General features: G+C 35.2%; 2 protein-coding genes across 7 annotated transcripts; both read left to right on the top strand.

The window, feature by feature from the left end:
* Positions 1 to 3,827: 3,827 nt before the first annotated feature.
* LOC122319395 (probable disease resistance protein At1g58602) lies at positions 3,828 to 14,698 on the top strand. 6 transcript variants are annotated; one of them, XM_043137445.1, is made up of 7 exons: positions 3,828 to 4,228; positions 4,466 to 4,579; positions 6,739 to 9,843; positions 10,321 to 10,644; positions 12,323 to 12,811; positions 12,967 to 13,695; positions 13,828 to 14,698. In XM_043137445.1, the coding sequence occupies exons 3-7, from the start codon at positions 7,054 to 7,056 to the stop codon at positions 14,671 to 14,673; spliced, it is 5,178 nt and encodes a 1,725-aa protein (XP_042993379.1). In that variant the 5' UTR covers positions 3,828 to 4,228; positions 4,466 to 4,579; positions 6,739 to 7,053; the 3' UTR covers positions 14,674 to 14,698. The 6 variants fall into 6 exon arrangements, with proteins under 6 accessions (XP_042993379.1, XP_042993381.1, XP_042993380.1 ...); XM_043137447.1 differs by having other exon boundaries at positions 6,707 to 9,843; XM_043137446.1 differs by having other exon boundaries at positions 3,828 to 4,292.
* Positions 14,699 to 18,824: 4,126 nt separating this feature from the next.
* LOC122274703 lies at positions 18,825 to 19,694 on the top strand. The gene has a single exon (XM_043083718.1). The coding sequence runs from the start codon at positions 18,825 to 18,827 to the stop codon at positions 19,692 to 19,694; it is 870 nt and encodes a 289-aa protein (XP_042939652.1).
* Positions 19,695 to 22,052: the final 2,358 nt, after the last annotated feature.

The following is a 22,052-nucleotide window of genomic DNA, read 5'->3' as shown; positions in this document are numbered from 1 at the left end:
TATTAAACTATTTTAATTTATCAATATATAAAATACACTATCTATATATATTATTTAAATTATTAGATTCAGATTTTAAGATTTTTTTTATTTAAATCAAATTGTACTAAATAAATAGTTTGTTCATTATCAACACCAGCTTATTTTTATTGGTCGTGATCTATGTGCAAACTGCTGGATCACATGACACACTTATTTTTATCATTTTGTCACTCATTTTTTCACCCTATTTTTTTACGAATAGTGATAGACTTACTACCCTATCACTACCCATTTACTACTTATAAGGTATTAGGAATTTTTTATTTTTTTATCATTTTCTTTTAAGTATTATTTTTAACATCCTTAGCCATTAAGAACAAATTAAAAAAATATATAATTTTACTAATAGTCACTTCCTTAATCATTAAGTAAAATAAAAAATTAAAAAAAATATATAAAATGAGTAGTAAATAGGTAGTAAAATAGTAGTAATCTTATCATTTTTCCTTTTTTATTGACTATACACAAGTGCCTTTTCCTCTTATATCCTCAATCCACCCTCTTTGCAGACAACATCAGTGTCATATTTGAACTATCCGGTGTCAGTGTCATAATGCCATTTGTTTACCAAAACTTAAATTATCTTATTTCATCTTGTCATTATAATTTTTTTAAATTTCCATACAAAATATAATAAACAGTTCGACTTTTTCAAATCTCAAAATAAAAATAATATTATAATAATATTTTATTCAACTTTCAACAAAACATCTCATCTCTTATCATCTGAAATGTGTAACCAATGAGGATGTGCCTATCTTCATTAATTTGATCTACTTTCATAACATGTACCACCGACCATTTTTAATACTACAGCTTTATCCTAACCATTGTAGGGTTTGTACTCGTTTTAGATCATCGATTAAATAGTTTTTTTGGGTTGGCAGGATCAGTACTAGGTCTGATTATTGGAAAAAACAAAAAAATATGGAAGCTGTATTGATCATTTTGGTTGTGCATTTTTAATCTATTGTGCATTAACATTTTCATGGACTTTAACATAGTTACAATTATTTTTTAACAAACAGGAAAGCTTCAAAATCAAGAAACTTTAGGAAGGTGACACTTGCGCTGATTGGTTCTAAATGGCTTTTAAACGAAGTGTATGTGATGGGGTAAATTAAAATTGGATCTAACTGTTTGTCTAAATCTTGACATAGATTGTAGTTGCTATTAATTTCCATGTGCTTTATTAGATTGTTGTTACTCCTGTACTTTACATCTTAGTGTCTTGTTTTATAGCTCTTAATATAGATATTCTTGTATTGTATTGATACCTATTACCTTGGTTGTTGTAGTTTATATTTTAATATTGTATTGATAGTTAATATAGTTTATAATTTGTTTAGAACTTGGTTTGGGATTTTTGTAACCCCAAGTTCTTGCTTTGTTCACGGTATTCTTTCGCCGAAAGTGAGTGCTATTAATAAAATTAGGGATACTGTCTATTTTTTTTTTAAATAATCGTGAGAGAATGTCCTGAGATGAAAATTTCAGTGATGAAGTCCTAAGCACACCAAAGCTAGAAAATGTACAAACAATGAGAGGAGATAAAGCATATGTCCATTAGAAGCATGACCTGAATACCACCATATATTGGCTTTGGGAGGACAAACTAGTTGATGGTCAGCAGTTTATTAGGTGAAAGGCAAGTCATTTATTATTTAAGACATTTCATATTTCCAGCACCACTAATTTGATTTCTAATCTATAATCCTCCTAAAACCAGGCCTGTGCATCCAAGCTATTTTTCTTCTTACTTAGGTTTGGAACCCGGGCAGGTATCTAGATTTCGTATTTGTCTCTCTATTTAGATACGGGTACGGTTATATAATGCAAGTTCGAAATTAAAACCCAATGCTCATAACCGGATTATATATTTTTTTTTTAAATGATCTTATAGATAAAATAACATAGTTTTGCATTTCTAGTCCTCATCTTTAAGGTCTTTTTTTTTTTTTTTTTTTTTTACAAAGCCAAATATTCGGATAACGATTTTTATAACTGGGTTAATCGATACAGGTACCCTGATCGCATTATAAATCCACATTTACACCTTTACCGAAAACTTGCCTATAAAAATATTGTCCTATACAAAAAAAATAAAAAATAAAAAAATTGTAATATTCTCAATTTGGCCACTTCTAGTAAATTAAGATGCAAAAGTAAATTTGTATCTATCCCCACTTTTGTGGAAATAAGTTAAAATTACATGCAAGATTTCGATTCTTTCTCCAAATTCTCTATATTTAATTAGTAGAAGTTCAGAGGCCTCTGTGCCTTGGTTTAAGTGAGAAAAGAAATAAAATGTGGTCCATTAAGACCCTGGGTTTTGCAACATCAAAACCAAGAAAGAGGGGGGGTGGTGGAAGAACACAAGAGGAAGAAATTTAGAAAATATATTTAGGAAAGTGACACTTGGTGCTGATTGCTTCTAAATGGCTTCCAAAATAAAGTCATGCTAGACTGCCGTTCATTTTTTTTTTCAAATATTATTTCCTTTGATCACATTTAGAATTTTAAATAATTTTAATGTAAATGCTTAATTTATAAAATTATTTAAAATTTATCATATTATTTTATATGATTAAGTATAAAAACGTTTAAGATAAAGAGTAACCATGTTTATTGACTTTATAGTGATTGTTTTGAAAAGAATAAACACATATAGAGAGTAATTGTATCACTATCCTAAAATTTTCTCCAATATTTTTGTTTTAGGAATTTTCAAACTGATTTTTCTTATGAATATGCAGATTTCATTACATTAAAAATAACTTTGTCATTGTGCTAAAATTAATGTATGTATGTAATGTGTTTTCTTCACTATTGATCACCCGAACATAAACAAGCTGAATACTAAAGATTTAGCTAAATTCAAAAAGCCCAATGTAAATAAGAAATTTCGTGATTATTTCTTAGAGTTGTTTAACAGCAGCAACGATATATTCCACCGACACAGTTTAATTCATGGTGCATGTAGAATTAGCGTAGTGCTTTTAGAACACGTTCGTCCGATCTCAACCCTTGGTAATGCATCGATTAAGAAGGGTATCCAGATAAGCTTTAAGAGCTTGCTTCACATTTTAGAGCATCATGTTCCATCTCATCAGGTCTCAAACTCGGCCATATCATATTATTATAGCATGTTATAATAAATTGACAATATCATCATTGAGATTATTTAATAATTTTCTTTAAAAGTAACACAATTATCTTAAGTTGTGGAGAATAATATGCACCGATAGGGAGTAAAAAATTTTGGGAATATTGAATAGACATAAATTACATGATACAAGAAAAGGCATCAATTCTGGACCACGTGTTCTTCGATTTGAATTAAGAATCGAATCTTATAAAGGAGCAAATTTTTATTGGTCAGTGTCACATCTTATGAAGTGCATGCCACTAATATCTCGAATCTAACGTTGGAATCTAATGCCACGGCGTGCAGTCGTTGAAGGAAGAAAAAATGCCTACCCATAAGATTAGTGAAGCTGCTTTCTCCATTTAAAAAAAAATAAAAAAGCAAAGTCTTTAGCATCAGATCCAATAAAAGAAAAGTTTTTAAGTCAAAGCATCCTAACAAGCACAACATTGGTGCTTTTAAATTAGATATGCATTTCTGTCTTGTACAAGTCTCCGTAAATGTCTAATTATCGTAAGTTTTGGGCAAAGAATAATGCCATTATGTATTTTTATTTTGTTCTCTTATTTTAACCGTTTATGTATTTTGACTACTTATATATTATTCTCAATGTACAAATAATATTATATTATTCTCAATGTACAAATAATATGATATTGTCAATTTATTATACCATGCCATAATAATAATATGATTGGTAATGGATCAATCGTGGTTGGGCATCGAGAGGTACGTACGTAGGTGCTTCTAGTTGTGTCCATCTCTATAATTAGGACTCGTCATGTATTAAATCTGGTGATCCCTTCAGAACTCTCATACTCGTCTCTCTCTCGTCGCTCTCTCTCTCTCTGTCTCACTCTCTCGACCCTCTCAGCTATCTCTTAGAACTCACTCTCTCTCTTGCTCTCTCTCTCTCTCTCTCTCTCTCTCTCTCTCTCTCTCTCTCTCTCTCTCTCTCTCAGACTCAGACTCTCTCGATCGCTTGCTCTCTGTGCTAGATTGGATCGTGGAATCTTTTTCTACAAGCACCGAGCAACAGTAAGGGACAATACTCTGTGATTTTATCTGATTAGGTGGCCGGGTTGATTTTATGAGATGCTAGGTAGGGTTTGTGTGGTAGATCGTCGATTAAAATTTTTTTTGGGTTGGCGGGAACAGTACTAGGTGTGATTATTGGGAAAAACAAAAGTAGATGGAAGCTGTATTGATCATTTTCGTTGTCTGGTGTGGTGCTCCTGTTCTAATCTGAGTTTTTGTTTCTATTTTTTGGCTCAGGTTCGTTGTCAAAGAAGTGGGTTGAGAACTCTTCCACACAGTGCTGCTATAACATTAACTGTTGATTGGCACCCGACTTTACCCATTTCCGTTAGTGGATCAGCTGATAACTCGGTATGAGTAACATCTACTTTGTAAATGCTTCTCACTTCTGCACGTCTTTATGCTTGGTCCGTTGGAGCGTTTAATGAAGTTTCTTTGGTTTGAAATTAATTTTACCTGGTCTGCATCCGAACAGCAGGCTATGTTGTATGTATGTTGTGAATGTTTCTTGTTTGATTATAATCTGATAAGTTTTCATAGATGTTCTACTCTGAGAATTGGAATGATGATGGATGCTGTTATGTACACTGGTGGCTTAGTCTTTAGAAAAGAGTACTAGATTATTAGGTGGATCATCGGTCAAAACTACCATGTTAGAACAGGAGAGGAAAAGGTTGTCGGAGAGCGAGAGAATTTTAGCGTACTCATGCTGCTCCTGACCCTTGTTAACTAATTTATATCATAATCTATTATCATCGTCTCATCTTAATGTCTTGTGGGTATTGTTTTTTTAAATAATATCAATTAGTTTGGCTTCTCAGATATCTGCATCTAATCAAGTAGGGCGGAAAAAAGAGTGACCAAATGATAAAAATAAGGGTCATGAGACCCATCAAAATAGTGATAAAGGTTTACACATGGATCATGACCAATATGAAATCTTGTAAGTAGTTTCTAGATCCGCACACGATATATCTCTTTAGAATTCATTGTAGAGGAAGAAGAAGAACTCTAAATAATTACAAAAATTAATACTATCATAAAAAAGTAGAGCCATACTAAATACAATATATATTAAAGTATGCAATTATATATTAACAAGTGTATTATTACTCCAAAAAGCTAGGATTGGGGTTGACTTCAAAATAATATAATTATTTTCTTTAGAACTCTTTGTACTCCGACCATAGCGGTTGACTTCAATGGATTGGGGTTACATGAATTCCTTATATCCATTGATCAAACCTAGAACTAGTCACCAATCTTTTTATCAGGCTTTTGCCTTCTCTTGATAATATAATTATTTTACTTATAAAAAAAAAAAAAAAAGCAAGCTAGGATTGATGATTATGTTTATGAGTTTCTTTCTAAGTTTCTAACAGCTTTCCTAACGGTCATCTAGAGTGCAAAAAGGCTTGAAATAAATCATACGACCCATGAAACTATGTTTTTAAGTGCGTTGATTTTTCCCTCGAGCCAACAGTAAAGTTGAGTTAATTTATGATTGGACATTTGAGGTCAAAGTGATGGATTCTTAAAATATAGTCCTCTAAAAAAATCAGCCAAAAAATACGATATATTTGCTTCATAAAAGTAAAAGGTAAAAAAATACAGTGAGACAAACGAATAACAATTTTGTATATATATACACACACATTATATATTTATATATGAGAAATTATAGAAAAAATTAGATATTACTACTTGTGGTGTGTAGACATTAGAAAAAATTAGAACTCTTTTTTTGATATTAAAAAAATTAAAATAAAATAAGTGATATGTGTGGTGTATGTGAATAATGAGTAGCAAAACTTTGTGTAAGAAGGAAAATCATCCCTACACACCACACACTACACTTATTTTTATTTTTCTAAATTTTTTTATTTTTTATTTTTAGTTTTATTTTTTATAAACTAAGTGATTTTTTCTACTCATCATCCATACATCACACATTTGATAAGAGAAAAAAATGAAAAAAAAAAATTATGTACAGTGTGTGATGTGAAGATGATGAGTAGAATTTTCTTTATCAAATAGCATGACATTCACAAGGACCACAATGATGCCAACGATGGACACCAACGACTTGTGATAGTGAAAAATCAAATCAAAACTCATTTTGGTCTAGTTTAAATAGTGAGTTGAGATGAAATTTGAATAAAATATTATTTGAATATTATTTATTAATATTATTTTTATTTTAAAATTTAAAAAATTGAATTGTATATTGTATTTTGTTTAAAAGTTTAAAAAAATTATAACGATTAAATAAAATAAGTTAATATAGTTTTGCTGTCTAAAAAGACCTTAATTTGGTGGGTCGTTATCATTTCTCGTCTTTGATGCTTCCTTTTGAGCTGTATTTTTTTCTTTATTTATTGGTTGTAAAGGTTTGATTTTTCCACCATTATCTGTCAGTTATATTTCCAATTTGGTTTTCAAAATTTATTGTAGTGAAGACTTTTATAATCTTACCAGCTCCTAATGTGTACACAAATTTGAATTCTCAGCACACAATGTACTACCTGGAGGATCTGTCCCTGATTTTGGGCGACCACATCATTTCTTTATTCTTCCTGAAGGTGTATTGCTTGCTACAAATATTCACTCATCATCTTGTGGAATGAAAGCCTCGCCCCTACTTAGGCTGTTTCTGTTGGACTCATGCATTTTCCTTTGAAGTACTCTCACTGCCAAAATCCGATCTATCTTGATTTTCCCATTCTCTCTTCTCTTCATCTTTGCTTTTCTTATCTCTCATTGGTACAATAGTTTTTTGGTTGCTTTTCTACTTGCACAAAAATCCAAAAACCATTGGAACAAGAATGGAGATCATTATTTCAATTGCAGCGAAAATAGTAGAGTACACTGTTGCACTTGTTGGACAGTGGCTATGCTATTCATTTCACTACAACAGCAACATAGAGAATCTGAAGAAACAGGAAGAGAAGCTGCAACATGCTCAAGAAAGAGTGAATCAGTCCGTTAATGATGCTTTAAGAAAGGGTGAGAAAATTTATTCTGATGTTAACAAGTGGTTGAAAGAGGTTTGTGAAATTACAACATTGGCCACTAGGATACTTCGCAAACATGAAGAAGAAGCAAAGACGAGGAGCTCTCATGCGACATGCCTGAACTTGAAGCAACGACATCAATTGAGCCAAGAAGTAAATAAGATAACTAGAAATATAGTTAAACATCTTGAAAATGGAAACTTCAATGGAGTTTCTTATCTTCCTGCCTCACAAGACCATATTGTGACTACAAGAGACAAGAATTACGTGACCTTAGAGTCGAGAAAGTCAGTTGCGAACGAAATTATAGAGGCACTGAGAGATGCTAATGTAAAAAAGATTGGTGTGTGGGGGATGCCTGGAGTTGGAAAGAGTACATTGATGAAAGAAATTGTGAGGCGAGCAAAGGAAGAAAAGCTCTTCAATGGGGTTATTCTGGAGGTTGTAAAGGAGAGATCAGAGCTTAGTCGAATTCGAGGAGAAATTGCGGTCATGCGACATCAAGTTCAGCTTTTTCGTCAACAAACTGAAATCAGAAGTGCAGATCTACAACAAGAGAGTTCAACAAAAGACGCGACGAAGTTACCTGTTACCCTGGATTATCAGCTTCATTGTCAACAAACTGAAATCAGAAGAGCAGATCTACAACAAGAGAGTTCAACAAAAGACACGACGAAGTTACTTGTTATCCTAGATGATATATGGGAGCAACTTGGATTGGAAGACATAGGAATTCCTTCTGAAGGATGCAAAGTAGTATTGACATCGAGAAATCGAGATGTATTAGTTCGTGAGATGGGCACCAAAAAGAATTTTGAACTCAAGAGTTTAGTAGAAGTAGAGGCGTGGAAGTTATTTATAAACACGGCGGGTGATTCCTTCAAGGATCCTGCTGTGTCAGAAGTAGCAATTAGGGTAGCTAAAGAGTGTGCAGGTCTTCCCATTGCACTTACAGCAGTTTCTAAGGCATTGAAAGGTAAGAGCTTGACTATATGGAAGGATGCGGAGTTGCGACTAAAAAGACCCCCTCCTGCAGACACCCCCCCAGAAATACTGTCACCCGCATTTTCTTGCATAAAGCTGAGTTATGATCAGCTTGCTACAGAGGAGCAAAAATCCATCTTTTTGCTTTGTGCTCTACTAGGCCACTATATTCTCTACGAGGACTTGTTGAAATATGGTTTCGGTTTGGGTTTATTCGAAGGCATTGTCACATTGGAAGAAGCAAGACATAGACTAAATAGTTTACTTAGTACTCTACAAGACTCTTGTTTGCTACTTGAAAGTTCGGATAGCACCAGGGAATTTTCCATGCATGATGTTGTACGTTATGTCGCTACAATGATTGGATCAAAGGATGGTAAGATGTTTGTCATGAGAGACAATGGTGGACTAAAAGCATGGCCAGATGAAGATTCACTCAAAAGATATGAGGCATTCTCTGTTCTTGGTGGAGAAATCGAGAAAGGTCATTCTTTGGAAATCCCGGATACATTGTTCCAAGGTATGGACAAGCTCAAAGTTTTAGATTTGAGGAAAATGCAACTTTTATCACTTCCTTCGTCTCTTCTTCTCCTTGGAAACCTACAAACATTATGTCTGGATCAATGTAGTATGTTGGAAGACATATCTGGTATTGGAGAACTCAAGAATTTAGTTGTTCTTAGTCTTCTTGACTCTAATATTTCAAAATTGCCAAGAGAAATAGGGTCATTGGTTCATTTGCGGTTGTTAGACTTGAGTAATTGTTCTAACCTTAAAATGATTCCTCCAAATGTCATATCAAGCTTGGTCAAATTAGAAGAGTTGTATATGGGAAACAGCTTTGTTCAATGGGAGTCTGAAGGTCTCATTGATGAAAGAAAAAATGCCAACCTTGCTGAGTTAAAGGATTTGTCACTTCTGAACACTTTAGAGATACAAATTCCAGACGTCAGCAAACTACCGAAAGACTTCAATATTAAAAAGTTGGAGATATGCATAGGAGATGTTTGGCACTGGATTGATGGTGCTCAATCCTCAAGAACGCTCAAGCTGAAGTCAAGCTTTCAGTTGGAGTTAAGTTGGATCAAAATGCTATTGAAGAGTGTGGAAGTTTTTCATTTAGATGAGTTGAATGGTGTTAAGAGTGTTATACCTAGACTAAATGTAGAAGGTTTTCAACAATTGAAGCATCTCCAGATCCAAAATAATGGAGAGATTAAGCATATTCATAACCTGAGGACACCAATTAGTTTGGAAGAAATATGTCATGAAAAACTTCCCTCGGAATCCTTTAAACACTTGAGAGTTCTGAAGGTGGAAAATTGTGAGAAATTAAGATTCGTCTTCTCATCATCCATAGCAAGTGGCCTTTCACTACTTGAAGAATTGCAAGTATGTGGGTGTGACAACATGGGTGCGATAATTGTGGAAGAAGAAGAAGATGTAATAGAATATGGAGATCATATGATATTGGTCAATCGACTGCAAACCTTGATACTGAAGGACCTTCCAAAGCTCGTAAGCTTCTTAAGCACAAAAAGTTCAATCATGACTGATTGCGGAGAAATCATTAAGGAGGGTAACCGGGATGTTCACATGCCACTTCTACACCATCAGGTATATCAGATAGTACTTACTCACAAAAGATTTCACACACTGACACGAGTCCATATAAATGTGTCGACAAAGCATATATTCCGTATCAATCATATACATTCCTAACGCCAGTGGCCTACGGACCAATAGGCATCCCTTGCCGCCAAATTATAATTGCATGCCTCTATTGAGGTTTTGGTTGAAGACACCTTTGTCTTGGGTCATAAAAGTTAGATTTGAAAACATAAGATCATGGGACTTTTCTAAAAGGATTTTGAAATAAAAAAAAGCTCATTGCGTAAGCATAAATATGAAATTTGGCATATTTTTGTTAAGTGTTATGTAGCATGGCAAATAATATTTTCAAAGGGACCATTGTTCCCAAATTTGTGCCATTTTACACTCTTTCCCCCATTTTAATTATTCATATTTTCAAAGTCGAAGCATATGTAGAAATATTTGGAGTTTTTAATTGATACAAATAATTTAATTCTACAGGCTGCCTTCCCTAGCTTGAAAAGAATGTCTATGGTGAATTGTGGGGTGGAGGAAATTGTTGCAGGCGGAGGAGGAGAGCCAGTAGCAAGGATGTTGGTGTTCCCTCAAGTAACTAATTTGAATCTTATAAATTTAAAGAGATTCAAGTGGTTTTACAAAGAAGTGTATGCTTCAAAATGGCCCATGTTGAAAAATATGTGGATTGAAGGATGCGAGAAAGTGGAGATATTTGCTTCAAGACTTGTGAGCTTTCAAGAAACAGTTGAAGAGTGGCGGTCTAAGATGTCCATTCAACAATCCCTTTTCTTGGTGGATGATGATGAGGTAAAGAGACTAATATTTTCACATTTGCATCCCAATATTATAAAATCATTTTGATCCCTCCTTAAGTTGATAAATTTAATTAACTAGTCTTTACGAACAATAAATTTAATTACAATATTAATCATTATTAAAGAATACTCAAATTTGATTATTTTGTATAAATTAAATGAATAAATATCAATAAATTACTTACATGTTTTTTAATGCATTTATAAAAGTGCATTTTTTTTTTATAAGAAGAATGAACTTCAGTAAAAATGAAAGAACACATTACAGCCCTTGTTTGTCTAACCAGACAATAGACTTCACTCAATCGAGAATGGACCCTTCCCATACAACCAAATACTAGATGGCTTTCTCTTGTCTCCCTTCCTACGATGGAAATCAGAACCCAAGGCAAGAGCATTGTGAGCAGCTATGATAGGCTACACTTCCTTGGCCTCAAAGAGTTTTTGGTTTTTGCTATACGAAAAGCCCCATGCCATAAGAAAATTTTTTTCCACAACTGTAGAACTGCATTTAGCCTGAATAAAATAGACCAAATCTTCAAAACCATTGAAGTCCGCTTCCAACATAGACTATAACTCATGACTTTCCCAACATTGTTGCAACCTGGGACACTTACAGAGGGCATGAACCACATCTTCTGCTGATGTGAGGCAAAAACTGCATATGTCATCTGTAATCACAGCCTCATGCAGTTTCTGCCTCACATGTCTTTGCTTCAAGTTGACCTTTGTAGGTAAGCCATTCTTGCAAGCACGCCAACTAAAAACCTTGACCTTGCTAGGAATGTTGAGTCTCCATATTTCTCTCCATAAATTCTTTTGAGCTATTGTAGCTGAAGACTCAGTATGTCCGGCATCATATTCCACACCTCCGAAGAATTTATAAGCACTATTGACAGTATAGTCTCCACTCTTTGTATCAACAGCATGTATACACTCCAAACCTGTCTTAGTTTTCGGGTGGGTTTTTCCAAAGAAATTTTCAGCTAACAGAGATAAGAATGCTTGACCACTCCATAACTTGGGTTGTGTTTGCCTGAATACCGATCAAATCATCAAGAAACAGTGTGGAAAAAAGAGTTCGCTTCATGTAAAAATTAACTGAATGGCCATCATTGAAAACGATGCGGGTGGATGGATGTAAAAAAGTTGATATATTTGCTTCATAATATATAAGCTTTCAAGAGGCACTTGAAAAAAGTCAACAGAGCAAGATCTCAAGTGACCAACCCCTTTTCTTGGTTGATCAAGATAAGGTAATTATAGCCTCTCAACAAGTCCTTTAAGATGTTCACATTTGAGTAGTAGATGTAATAGCCTCTCAACTAGAATAATGTCTTTTTGTGGATGAAAAACTCCAGAAGTGATTATAAACTTCTAAATCTTTTGCCATTTTAACTCGGTATGTTATATTGATTTATGTAAAGTTATGATGCATGCTTAGATTCGTCATTATTTTGACACCTATTGGATGAATCCTACTCCTACAGGTCGCATTCTCTAGTTTGGATTTATTGAGTTTCTGTTTGGCATTTTATTTTGGATTGCAACACTTCAGTTTCTTGTTAATTTGGATGTCATGGCTAAAAGAGATCAAAATTAATCAAATAGATGCTTTGGTGGATGAGAATATATAATATGTTAACACATTAATTGGGTTGAATTCACAGATAGCATTCCCAAGCTTGGAGACGTTAACAATTTCACATATGGATAACTTGATAACCATATGGCACGACCAAGTCACAGCAGATTCCTTTTGCAATATTCAATTACTTGAGGTTACATTTTGTGAGAGCTTGAAAAGTTTATTTCCAGCAGTCTTGGTGGCTACAAGTCTCACGCAATTGAAGATTCTTAAGATATGCAATTGTGGGATTGAGGAGATTGTCACAAGAGGAGGAGATCAAGAAGAAACACCAAGGTTTGTGTTCCCTCGTATGAGTATACTACATCTTGATGGGCTGGAAAAACTCAAGTGGTTTTATCCAGGAGTGCACACTTCAGAATGGCCATTATTGAAAGTGATATGGGTGGGAGGATGTCAAAAAATTGAGATATTTGCTTCAGAATACATGAGCTTTCAAGAGGCACTTGAAAAAAGTCGACAAAGCAATATCTCAAGTCACCAACCCCTTTTCTTGGTTGATCAAGATCAAGTAATATAGCCTCAACTAGTCATGTTATATATATATATATATACATATATATATATATATATATATATATATATATATTGATTTATGTGAAGTTATGATGCATGCTTAGATTTGTCACTTTTTTTACTCTTATTGGATGAATTCTACTCCAACAGGTCGCATTCCCTAGTTTGGAAATACTGATAATCACCCACATGGATGACATGAAAGTTATATGGAATACCCAATTTGTAGAAGGTTCCTTTTGCAAACTTCAGAATATGGGTGTTGAATATTGTGCAAATCTTAATAGCATCTTTCCATTTCATATGTTTAAAGTCTTCCAGAGTCTAGAGTTGCTGAATGTAGTCCATTGCAGTTCTCTAAAACAAGTGTTTGACCTACAAGGGCCAAGTTTTCAAGAAACAAATGTTATAACAGTCACACAATTGAAGCACTTATATTTGGATCATCTGCCCAAGTTGAAGCACATATCGAATAAGGATCCTCGTGATATTTTGAGCTTTCAAAATCTACGTCGTGTACGTGTCATCGGGTGCGAGAGCATGGAATGTCTCTTTCCAGCTTCCATGGCCAGAACTCTCACGGAATTGGAATCTCTTGTGGTATTGGGTTGCGGGGTTGAGGTCATTGTTGATATGGAAGAAGCAGAAGGGAGACTTGTGTTCCCTAAACTAACTTTTCTGGCACTCGAGGCATTGCGAAAACTCAAGTGGATTTCCCCCGGGGCTCATAATTTAGAATTGCCAGTGTTGAAAGAATTGAGAGCGTGGGGATGTGACCAAGTTAGCATATTTGCTTCTAAATTCTCAAGATTTCAAGAAATAAGTCAACAGTGTCTACTTGAGAGTTCCATTCAACATCCTCTTTTCTTGGTTGAAGAGGTAAGATGCCAATCAATTAAATTTTTGAAATAGCATGAGTCATATTGTATTCTTCCCTCCTTCGAGAAAAATAGTTCCATAATACACAGTTCTCGAGAAAAATGAATGCTAACTTTGATTGATCTTTTACAGGGTACATTTCCAAAATTGGAGGTCTTGAGTTCGGATCTTCATGACATGACCACATGGCATGACCAGCTGTTTATAGAGTCCTGCAACTTAAAAGTTCTAGAGGTGCAATGCAACCATGATACATCAGCTATTTTTCCATCTAATTTACTAAAAAGTTTGCAGAATCTGGAGAAACTTGTTGTGAGCTGTAATGATTGGCATGAAATATTCCCATTTGAAGAATTTATTGGGCCAGGAAATCATGCCATGTTACTCCCACAACTAAAAGAGCTTAGGGTGTCTAAAGCACGAATGCTGACACATTTGTGGAAAGAAGACATCCAGGAATCTCTAGTTTTTCATAAAGTACTGGAAATTCTAGCAGTGTCAGAATGTCACAAATTGAAAAGTTTAGTGCCATCCTCGGTATGTTTCCACAATTTGACAGATCTTGAGATATTGAGTTGTAATGGATTGATCCATTTAATAACATACCCAACAGCCAAAAGCTTGGTGCAGCTCAAAAAAATGAGTGTAAGCTCATGCGAAGGAATAACAGAAATTATGGCGAAGGGGAATGATCAAGCCAAAGTGGTGATTACATTCAGCAAATTGACTTGCTTAAAATTTGATTGCTTACCAAACTTCACAAGCTTTTGCTCGGAAAGTTATTCTATTATGTTCCCGTATTTGGAAGAAGTATTTGTAGGAGAATGCCCTGTGATGAAAACTTTCAGTCACGGAGTCCTAAGCACACCAAAGCTAAAAGGTGTCCAAGCAACAACAAGAGGAGAGAAATCACATACCGATTGGAAGAATAACCTGAATAGCACCATACATTCGCTTTGGAAGAACAAACAAGTTTGATTGCCAGCAATCTATTCAAAGAAAGGCAAGTATATTATTTTACATGTTTCATATTTTCAGCACCACTAATTTGATTTCTAATTCATAATCCTCCCAAAACATGCCATGGTAAAAATATTGTAATATTCTAAATTTGGACACTTTTAGTAAAGAGAATTGCTACTCTTTTAGATGGAGGATCCCGACGAGGAAATCGAAAGGGTTTTATTTATTTTTATTTAGTAATTAAAGAAATATTTTTAATAATGTTGTGAATTTTTTTTAAAAAAATATTTAAAAGTGATACATGAAAAAAAAAACAAAAAAAAAAAAAGAAAGAGAAATTTTGCTATGTCAAGAACCCGATTGGAATCCCATGTGTGGCTCTAGAGCCACTCTAGTAAATTAAGTAGCAATCATAAATTTGTATCTTTTTTTCACATTTTGAGGAAATTAACGAAATTAATAATTACACGTAGGATTTGGAATTTGGATACTTGGGGCACGGGATCCGGTGCACCTATCAGTCCTCTAATCTTTTGGCTCACTGGAACACCTTTTCTCAGAGGAAAACGCCTGGGCCATCGATATATTTTCGATAATTCATTTTTTTTTTCTTAAATTTAGTGACTAAGAAAATATTTTTTAATGGTATTGTGCATTTTTTTTAAAAGATATTTAAGAATATATATAATAAAAACACCAAATGGCCTTATCAAGGAGAATGTCTCGGGCTACATCCTCGGTGAGTGTAGAAATGCCAATTTTTATAAATAGATTTTATTTAAACAATTAATTATTCTTGAAGATTAAAAATATATAATTTTTGACTTTCTTATTTTTTATTTTTATTGCAGAAAGGTTCCTGCATGAATATAATATTTGCAGTTCTTGGTGAAATTCTTTAGAATGTGCAAATTTTGTATCAGTTTAATTTGTAATATACATTTGTGCAAGTATTCCCCTCTTTATATATAAATATATATATATATATATATATATATATATATATATATATAAATATATATTTATTGAACTGGAGTTAACCAGGCCTTGTATTTCTTTGTATGTAGTTAGAATGAAACTTGAGAAGTTCAACCATTCGGCATTCGTTACATCACCTAGTCATAGAATATGTAATGCAGGGGCGGAACTGCTAAATTCAATTTTCGGATTCGGATAAAAATTGAATTTTGAAATGCTATTTTTTATAAGGTGGACTGTATACAAAGTCAGTATTCGGCCCTCCTAATTTTTTAAACTCCCCCTCCCGTTGAGATATATTTTGATAAATAGTTGCTAAAAATAATTTATCTATTGAATTTGAATTTAAAATTCTGAGAAAATATATTCTTTTAGTCTATTGTGTATTTTTATGGACTTAACACTGTTATAATTTTTTACAACTTTTGTTTATAAACTCAAAGTTTCAAAGTCAATTGTAAGAAACTTTAGGTTATAATTGGGTTGATCGGTTCTAAATGGCTTCTAAAATACATTTAAGGTTACGTTTGGAAAATATAAATTGTTTTCAAATATTTTTAAACTATTTTATTATTATTATAATATTATTTTACTGTTATAAAAAAATTTTATTCAAATATTAGTATCCGAATTGAAAAGAGATCATCCAAGCTGGCATGTAAATCTGCTCTCACTCCACATCTAGCTCTGAAAAGCTTGTTTGCCATACGCCAAAAAACACAAAGTAGCAAGTGGTCGGTCAATCCCTTTTATCTTTTCTTTCCAAAGTTCATTTGTATGAGCATTACGATTGGTTTTTTTTTTTTTTTTTCTTTACTCGAATTTGGAATTTTAAATAAGAATATAATTAAATAATAGAGGTAACGCTACTCGAGGAAAGCCATCGAATGTCGTTCTTACTAAACGTGCAAATTTTTGTTTCAAAATTTTTTTAAACGATTTTAAACATTTTTCAAAAAAATTCACAAACTCAATTAGAAATAATTGATGATCAGTTTTATTTGTGGCTTGCCTAGTTTTTTTTTTTCAAAAAAATAAATATATATAGAGAGTAATTGTATTAGTATCCTATCCTAAATTTTTATCCTATATTTCTTTCAAGAAATTTTCAAAACTGATTTTTCTTATGAATATCATTTCATTAAATTAAAAAGTAACTTTCTCATTGCGCTAAAATGTATGCAATCATGTGTTTCCGTCATTATTGACCTGAATATAAAGAAGAATTTTAAAATTTTAGCTAAATTCAAAATTGCCACTGTGAATAAGAAGTTTAATTTGTTAACAGGAGCAACAATATATTCCACCGCTCGACACCATCCAAGTGGCAAGTGTAACGTCGTGCATGTAGAATTAGCTTTAGTGCTTAAGCATGAAGATCTATTGATTTTATTTGGAGCACTTAGGAGTTGAATTTTATGAAACGAATTGTACCATTAGGTTCGTATGATTATTTATCATTTTATGGTGAAATGTTTAATTTTGTATTTTTTGAAGTGAATGGTAACACTCGATGTAGCATCCAGTTTAGTCGATTGTCAAATCACTTTGCAGACTATCCAAAACCAGTCTTGGCAAAATCATAGCCAAATTTGGTGAAAATTGCACTGCACTTATACTAAGAGGAACCACAAGATGTAAATGTAAAGGAATGGAAGAAAAATCAAACATTCTAATCATGCCACCTAAGCTGAATCTGAATCTGAATCTGAAGAGATATGTGCAAATATGTGCAGATCTAGGTCCTACAAGATTACTTATGGTGGGTCTCTTGATGCACTTATTTATTTAAGAGCGTGTGGAAGGCCTTATGGTAGATGAGACTGCCTCATAGAATAAAAATTTTTGCATGGAGAGCATGTAAGGAGAGCTTACCTACAAGATGCAATCTGAAGAAGAGAAAGGTGTTGGTGGATCATTGTTGTCAATCTATTTCCAAGAACCTGAGGGTGTTTCACATGCTTTAGTTTCCTATCAGCAACTAGTAGAATGCTGGAATATATCCCCACTAGCCCCATATGTCAAGGACATAATGAGTAGTAAGAGTTTTATGGAGATTACCTCACAGATAAATGGAACACGCAAAAAAGAGGAGCTGGAAGCCTTTGTGATGATGGCATGGAGTTTTTGGTATAGAAGGAATCAGCACGTACATGAGGGCAAGATAACAGCTACTAAGCTACAGAGCAGTGTTTAGAGCTGGCCTTATCATTGCTAAAGGTACATCAGAATATGAAGACGAAACCTGAGAAGAACAAAACTTCCACACTTGGATGGGCAAAACCACCACCAAAAGTGCTGAAGATAAATGTGGCTGGAGCCATTCTCCCAAATCAGTACAGAGCAGGGGTGGGAATTATACTCAGGGATGAAACAGGTGAAATATTACTAGTTGCTAGTTAAAAGGAAAATGAAGTTAATGACCCGATAGAAGTAGAGTTGTTGGCTATGGTGAGTGGTCTACAGTTGTGCCTTGGGCATTGAGGAACTCATATTAGAAAGTGATTCATTAGCAATGGTAACACAGCTGCCACATGGTGAAGAGGCCTGGCCTCTGTTTGAAGAATGGGGAATGCAGCAGCTCAAAGGCATATCGAAGACATTGCAATCTAGTGGAATTCTTGTCTAGAATTTTTAACGCAAATTGTATGGGTGGATAAATTTGTAACTGTTTGATTTATCAATGAAGAATATTTATTCTATCAGAAAAAAAAATATTTATAGACCATGAAAATCATTCAATCTGGCACATTCATAATAATTGCATATTATCGTAGATAAATGGTAGAGATCATCAAAGTCATGGATTCTTAAAAAATTTTCTTGTAAAATACCAGCCAAAAAGTACGATATATATCTTTATATATGAAAAATTATAGGAAAAAAATTAGATATTACTTTTCTCAGCTGTTTTTTTTAGTCATTTTTAATATTCCAAAGTACTTTTGGCACATGCAAAGATTTTTGGCTTAACCAAACCTAACTGAAACATTTTTGGAAGAATATAATATTTTCCAAACTATGTTGGAGGCCAGATTTTCTTCAAGCCATTTTAATTTTGAAATGACAAAAGTCTATTAAGCACGTAATTAGTATATCATAATGATTAATTCTTCAAGACATTTTGGTGTTTTGCTGACGTGTCCTGTAGGCTCTGCTAGGGTTTATTTTCTTTGAATCTTCGCTGCATGGATGCCGCCGGGGCTGCCGTGGGTGCCCCGGCTCGTCCCCGTTCGTATGCTGATTTGGTGGCGCAAACACCGCAGCCCATTCCTGAGGTGGAGGTGCCTCTTCGTCCTTTGAAGATGTTTGAAGGAGTGCCTTACGTTTCCTTTACGAAGGAAGAGATAGATCGCTCTGCCCAGCCTTTTAAGTTTTTTTTAGTTTTGAAGTTTCTGCGTAGGCGGCCATCACTGGACAATATTAGAGCATTTTGTTGGTGGCATTGGGGGCTGGTTTTTCAACCAGTGATTTCGGCGATGGCTAATCCTAGATCAGTTTTTGTTTGTTTGTCAAATGAAGAGGATTTTATAAAAGGATTTTCACGTGAAGCTTTTGAAATTGACGGTGTCCCATATCGTGTATTCCATTGGTCCCCTGAATATGTTGAAGAGCAAGAACTGGCTTTCGTTCCGGTATGGATTTTTCTTCTTGGGCTTCCTCCGAATTACTATCATGAATCGTTCTTAAGGAATATTACGTTACCACTAGGTCAGTTTATCCGACGAGATAATTGCACTCGTTGTGCTACGAGGACGGATGGTGCACGGGTATGCATTAAAATGGATATCTCTAAACCTCCTATGGACGAATTCTGGATTGGTGTCCCTAATCAGCCGTCAAGCTGGTTGCAGGCTGTGGTTTTTGAAAAGCTTCCTCAGTTTTGTATGCATTGTTGCATGCAAGGACATAATTTGAAAATGTGTTCTAGGGAGCGTACGAAAATTCAAGGAGGGGATGGTAAGTTGCGGAAGATCTGGGGCAGAAAGGATAAAAAAATAGATGGCAAGGCTGGATGTAGCAAAGAGGTGGGTACGTCTGAGGTCCAACCAACCTAGGAGCCGATGAAGGAGGCTATGATCAGTTTGGAGGAGAGTGAGAACAAAGATCCGACGAAACTTGTTGTGGAAGAAAAACAATTGGTGGTTTTTGGTCCTGCTAGTTCGGAACCAGTGGTGCAATTGGAGCAGGATTCACCAGTTGGAGTAGTGGTGCAATCGGCAAAAGTGGTGCAATTGGAGCAGGATTTACCAATTGGAGCAGTGGAGCAATCGGAAGCAGTGGTGCAAGTGGAGGGGGATAAAGTTGATCAAGGTGGTTTTCAGCAGGTGGAAGGAATAAATGGGAGGTCTGGTTTGGAGGAGGATAGGGCTGGTGTTAGTATATTCAAGGGGCATGAGAATGGGAGGGAAAAGGGAGAGCTAGAGGCAGGGCAGGTTTTAGGTGGTGGGGGGTCTGTGATGGTATGGGGTCAGGAGTGCATATTGAGGTGGAGGAGAGTTCTTTGGGGCCAACAGAGGAGATAGCGAAGGATGGTGTGGTGGAGAATGGTGGCCTGGAAAATGATGTGATAGTGCAGTCGAATTTAGAAATAAATTTGAGCGTTGAGAATATAGGGAAAGGCAAAGCATGCAGTTCGGATTCTGAAAATATAAGCCCGAGCAACCTTAAAATGAAAGTGTGAGCAAGCCCTTAAAAATTAATTTGTAATGTCGAACATCTTATTCTGGAACTTGAGGGGTGTTACTACATTCCAAAAGAGATTTAAGTGCTTTAGTGAGAAAGCTTTTGCCAAGTGTTGTAGCTATTGCGGAGCCATTTTTGTCGTCGAATCGCATGAGGGTGTTACAGAGCAGATTAAATATGGCATGTAGTGTGTCTAATGAAAATGTGGGTGGTAAGCTATAGGTTTTGTGGGCTTCTGGGTTACAGGTTTCAGTGTTAGACGTATCATCGCAACATATTTCTGTGCATGTGTCTAATGGAGAGGGAAGGGTGTGTTGTTCACTGGTTTATGCAAAATGTTCTCCTATTGAGAGGAGGGCTTTGTGGCAGTGTCTGGTAGAGGGGCCGGTTGATGCGATGCCTTAGTTAATTGCTAGTGATTTCAACGTGATTAGATATGACTCTGAGAGGGGGGGCGAAATCCTAGGCCGGTTGCTGCGATGGATGAGTTCAATGAGTTTATTGACTCTGCAGGTTTAAATGAACTGAGGTATGAAGGCAACCAGTTTTCTTGGTGCAATGGTCATGAGGGGCTGGCTCGTAGGTGGTCTCGTCTGGATCGTTCTTTGGTTAATGCTGCCTTCCTGGAGATATTCCCCAGTGCCATTATGCAGTATCATTCTCGTAGTACCTCGGATCATGCACCTCTTTTGATTTGGTTGGAGGAATCTCGGAGTTTGTATGGGTTTCCGGCATTTAAATTTCATCAAATGTGGGTGACTCATGAATCCTTCTTGAGCTGTATTACTGCGGCATGGGAGGATAATATTGAAGATCATGGCATGGTGAAGTTAGCCAGGAAGCTAAAAAGGTTGAAACCGATTCTCCGAGTTTGGAATCGTGAAGTGTTTGGAAATATTAAAAATCAGATTGAGCATCTGGAGGAGAGGTTGGCCAGGTTAAAGTCCAAGCTACAGGAAGGGTCTAATGAGGAGGATGAATTAGATTTCCTGGTTACCAAGGTTGAACTCGACGTATGGAACAATCGTGAGGAAGTGCGAATCCGCCAACAAGCAAAACAGAGTTGGCTCGCACACGGGGAGGGTTCGGCTCAATTTTTTCGATCTCTCAATTGTAAACGAAGCAAGGGGGTTAGTGAAATGAAGCTGCATGATGGTACATGGCTTAAGAGCCCGGAAGAGGTGCATGAGGGGGCAGTCGAATTCTTCAAGAAATTCCTGGAGCATAAACAGGTGGAGGAGGACCCAAATTTAGTTGAGTTAATTCAGCCGATTATCACAGAGGAGGAGAATAATATGTTGGGGCAGCTTGCTTCAATCCAAAATGTAAAAGAGGCCCTGTTTGGCATTCCGGTGGATAGTAGTCCGAGTCCTGATGGCTTTGGTTCTGGTTTTTTCCAAGCTTGCTGGTATATTGTTAGCAAGGATCTTGTTGAGGCAATGCAGGATTTTTTGCTTCTCTTCCAAGAAATTTCTCGGCTTCTTTTTTGGTATTGATACCGAAGGTGATTGCTCCCAGAGGTTTTGATAAATTTCACCCTATTAGTTTGTGCTCGGTGTTTTATAAAATCTGTTCGAAAATTATTGTTACTCGGTTCTCTCCTCTTCTTCCACGGTTAGTGTCTTTGGAACAAGGGGCCTTTATTCTAGGGAGGAGCATTTTTTATAATATTACTCTAACTCAAGAGTTGGTGCATAGCCTTCATAAACCTACTCGGGGGGGAAATATTA

This window comes from Carya illinoinensis, chromosome 8 (assembly GCF_018687715.1).
Source record: "Carya illinoinensis cultivar Pawnee chromosome 8, C.illinoinensisPawnee_v1, whole genome shotgun sequence".
NCBI lineage: Eukaryota > Viridiplantae > Streptophyta > Magnoliopsida > Fagales > Juglandaceae > Carya > Carya illinoinensis.
This window is presented reverse-complemented; position numbering and strand designations above follow the sequence as displayed.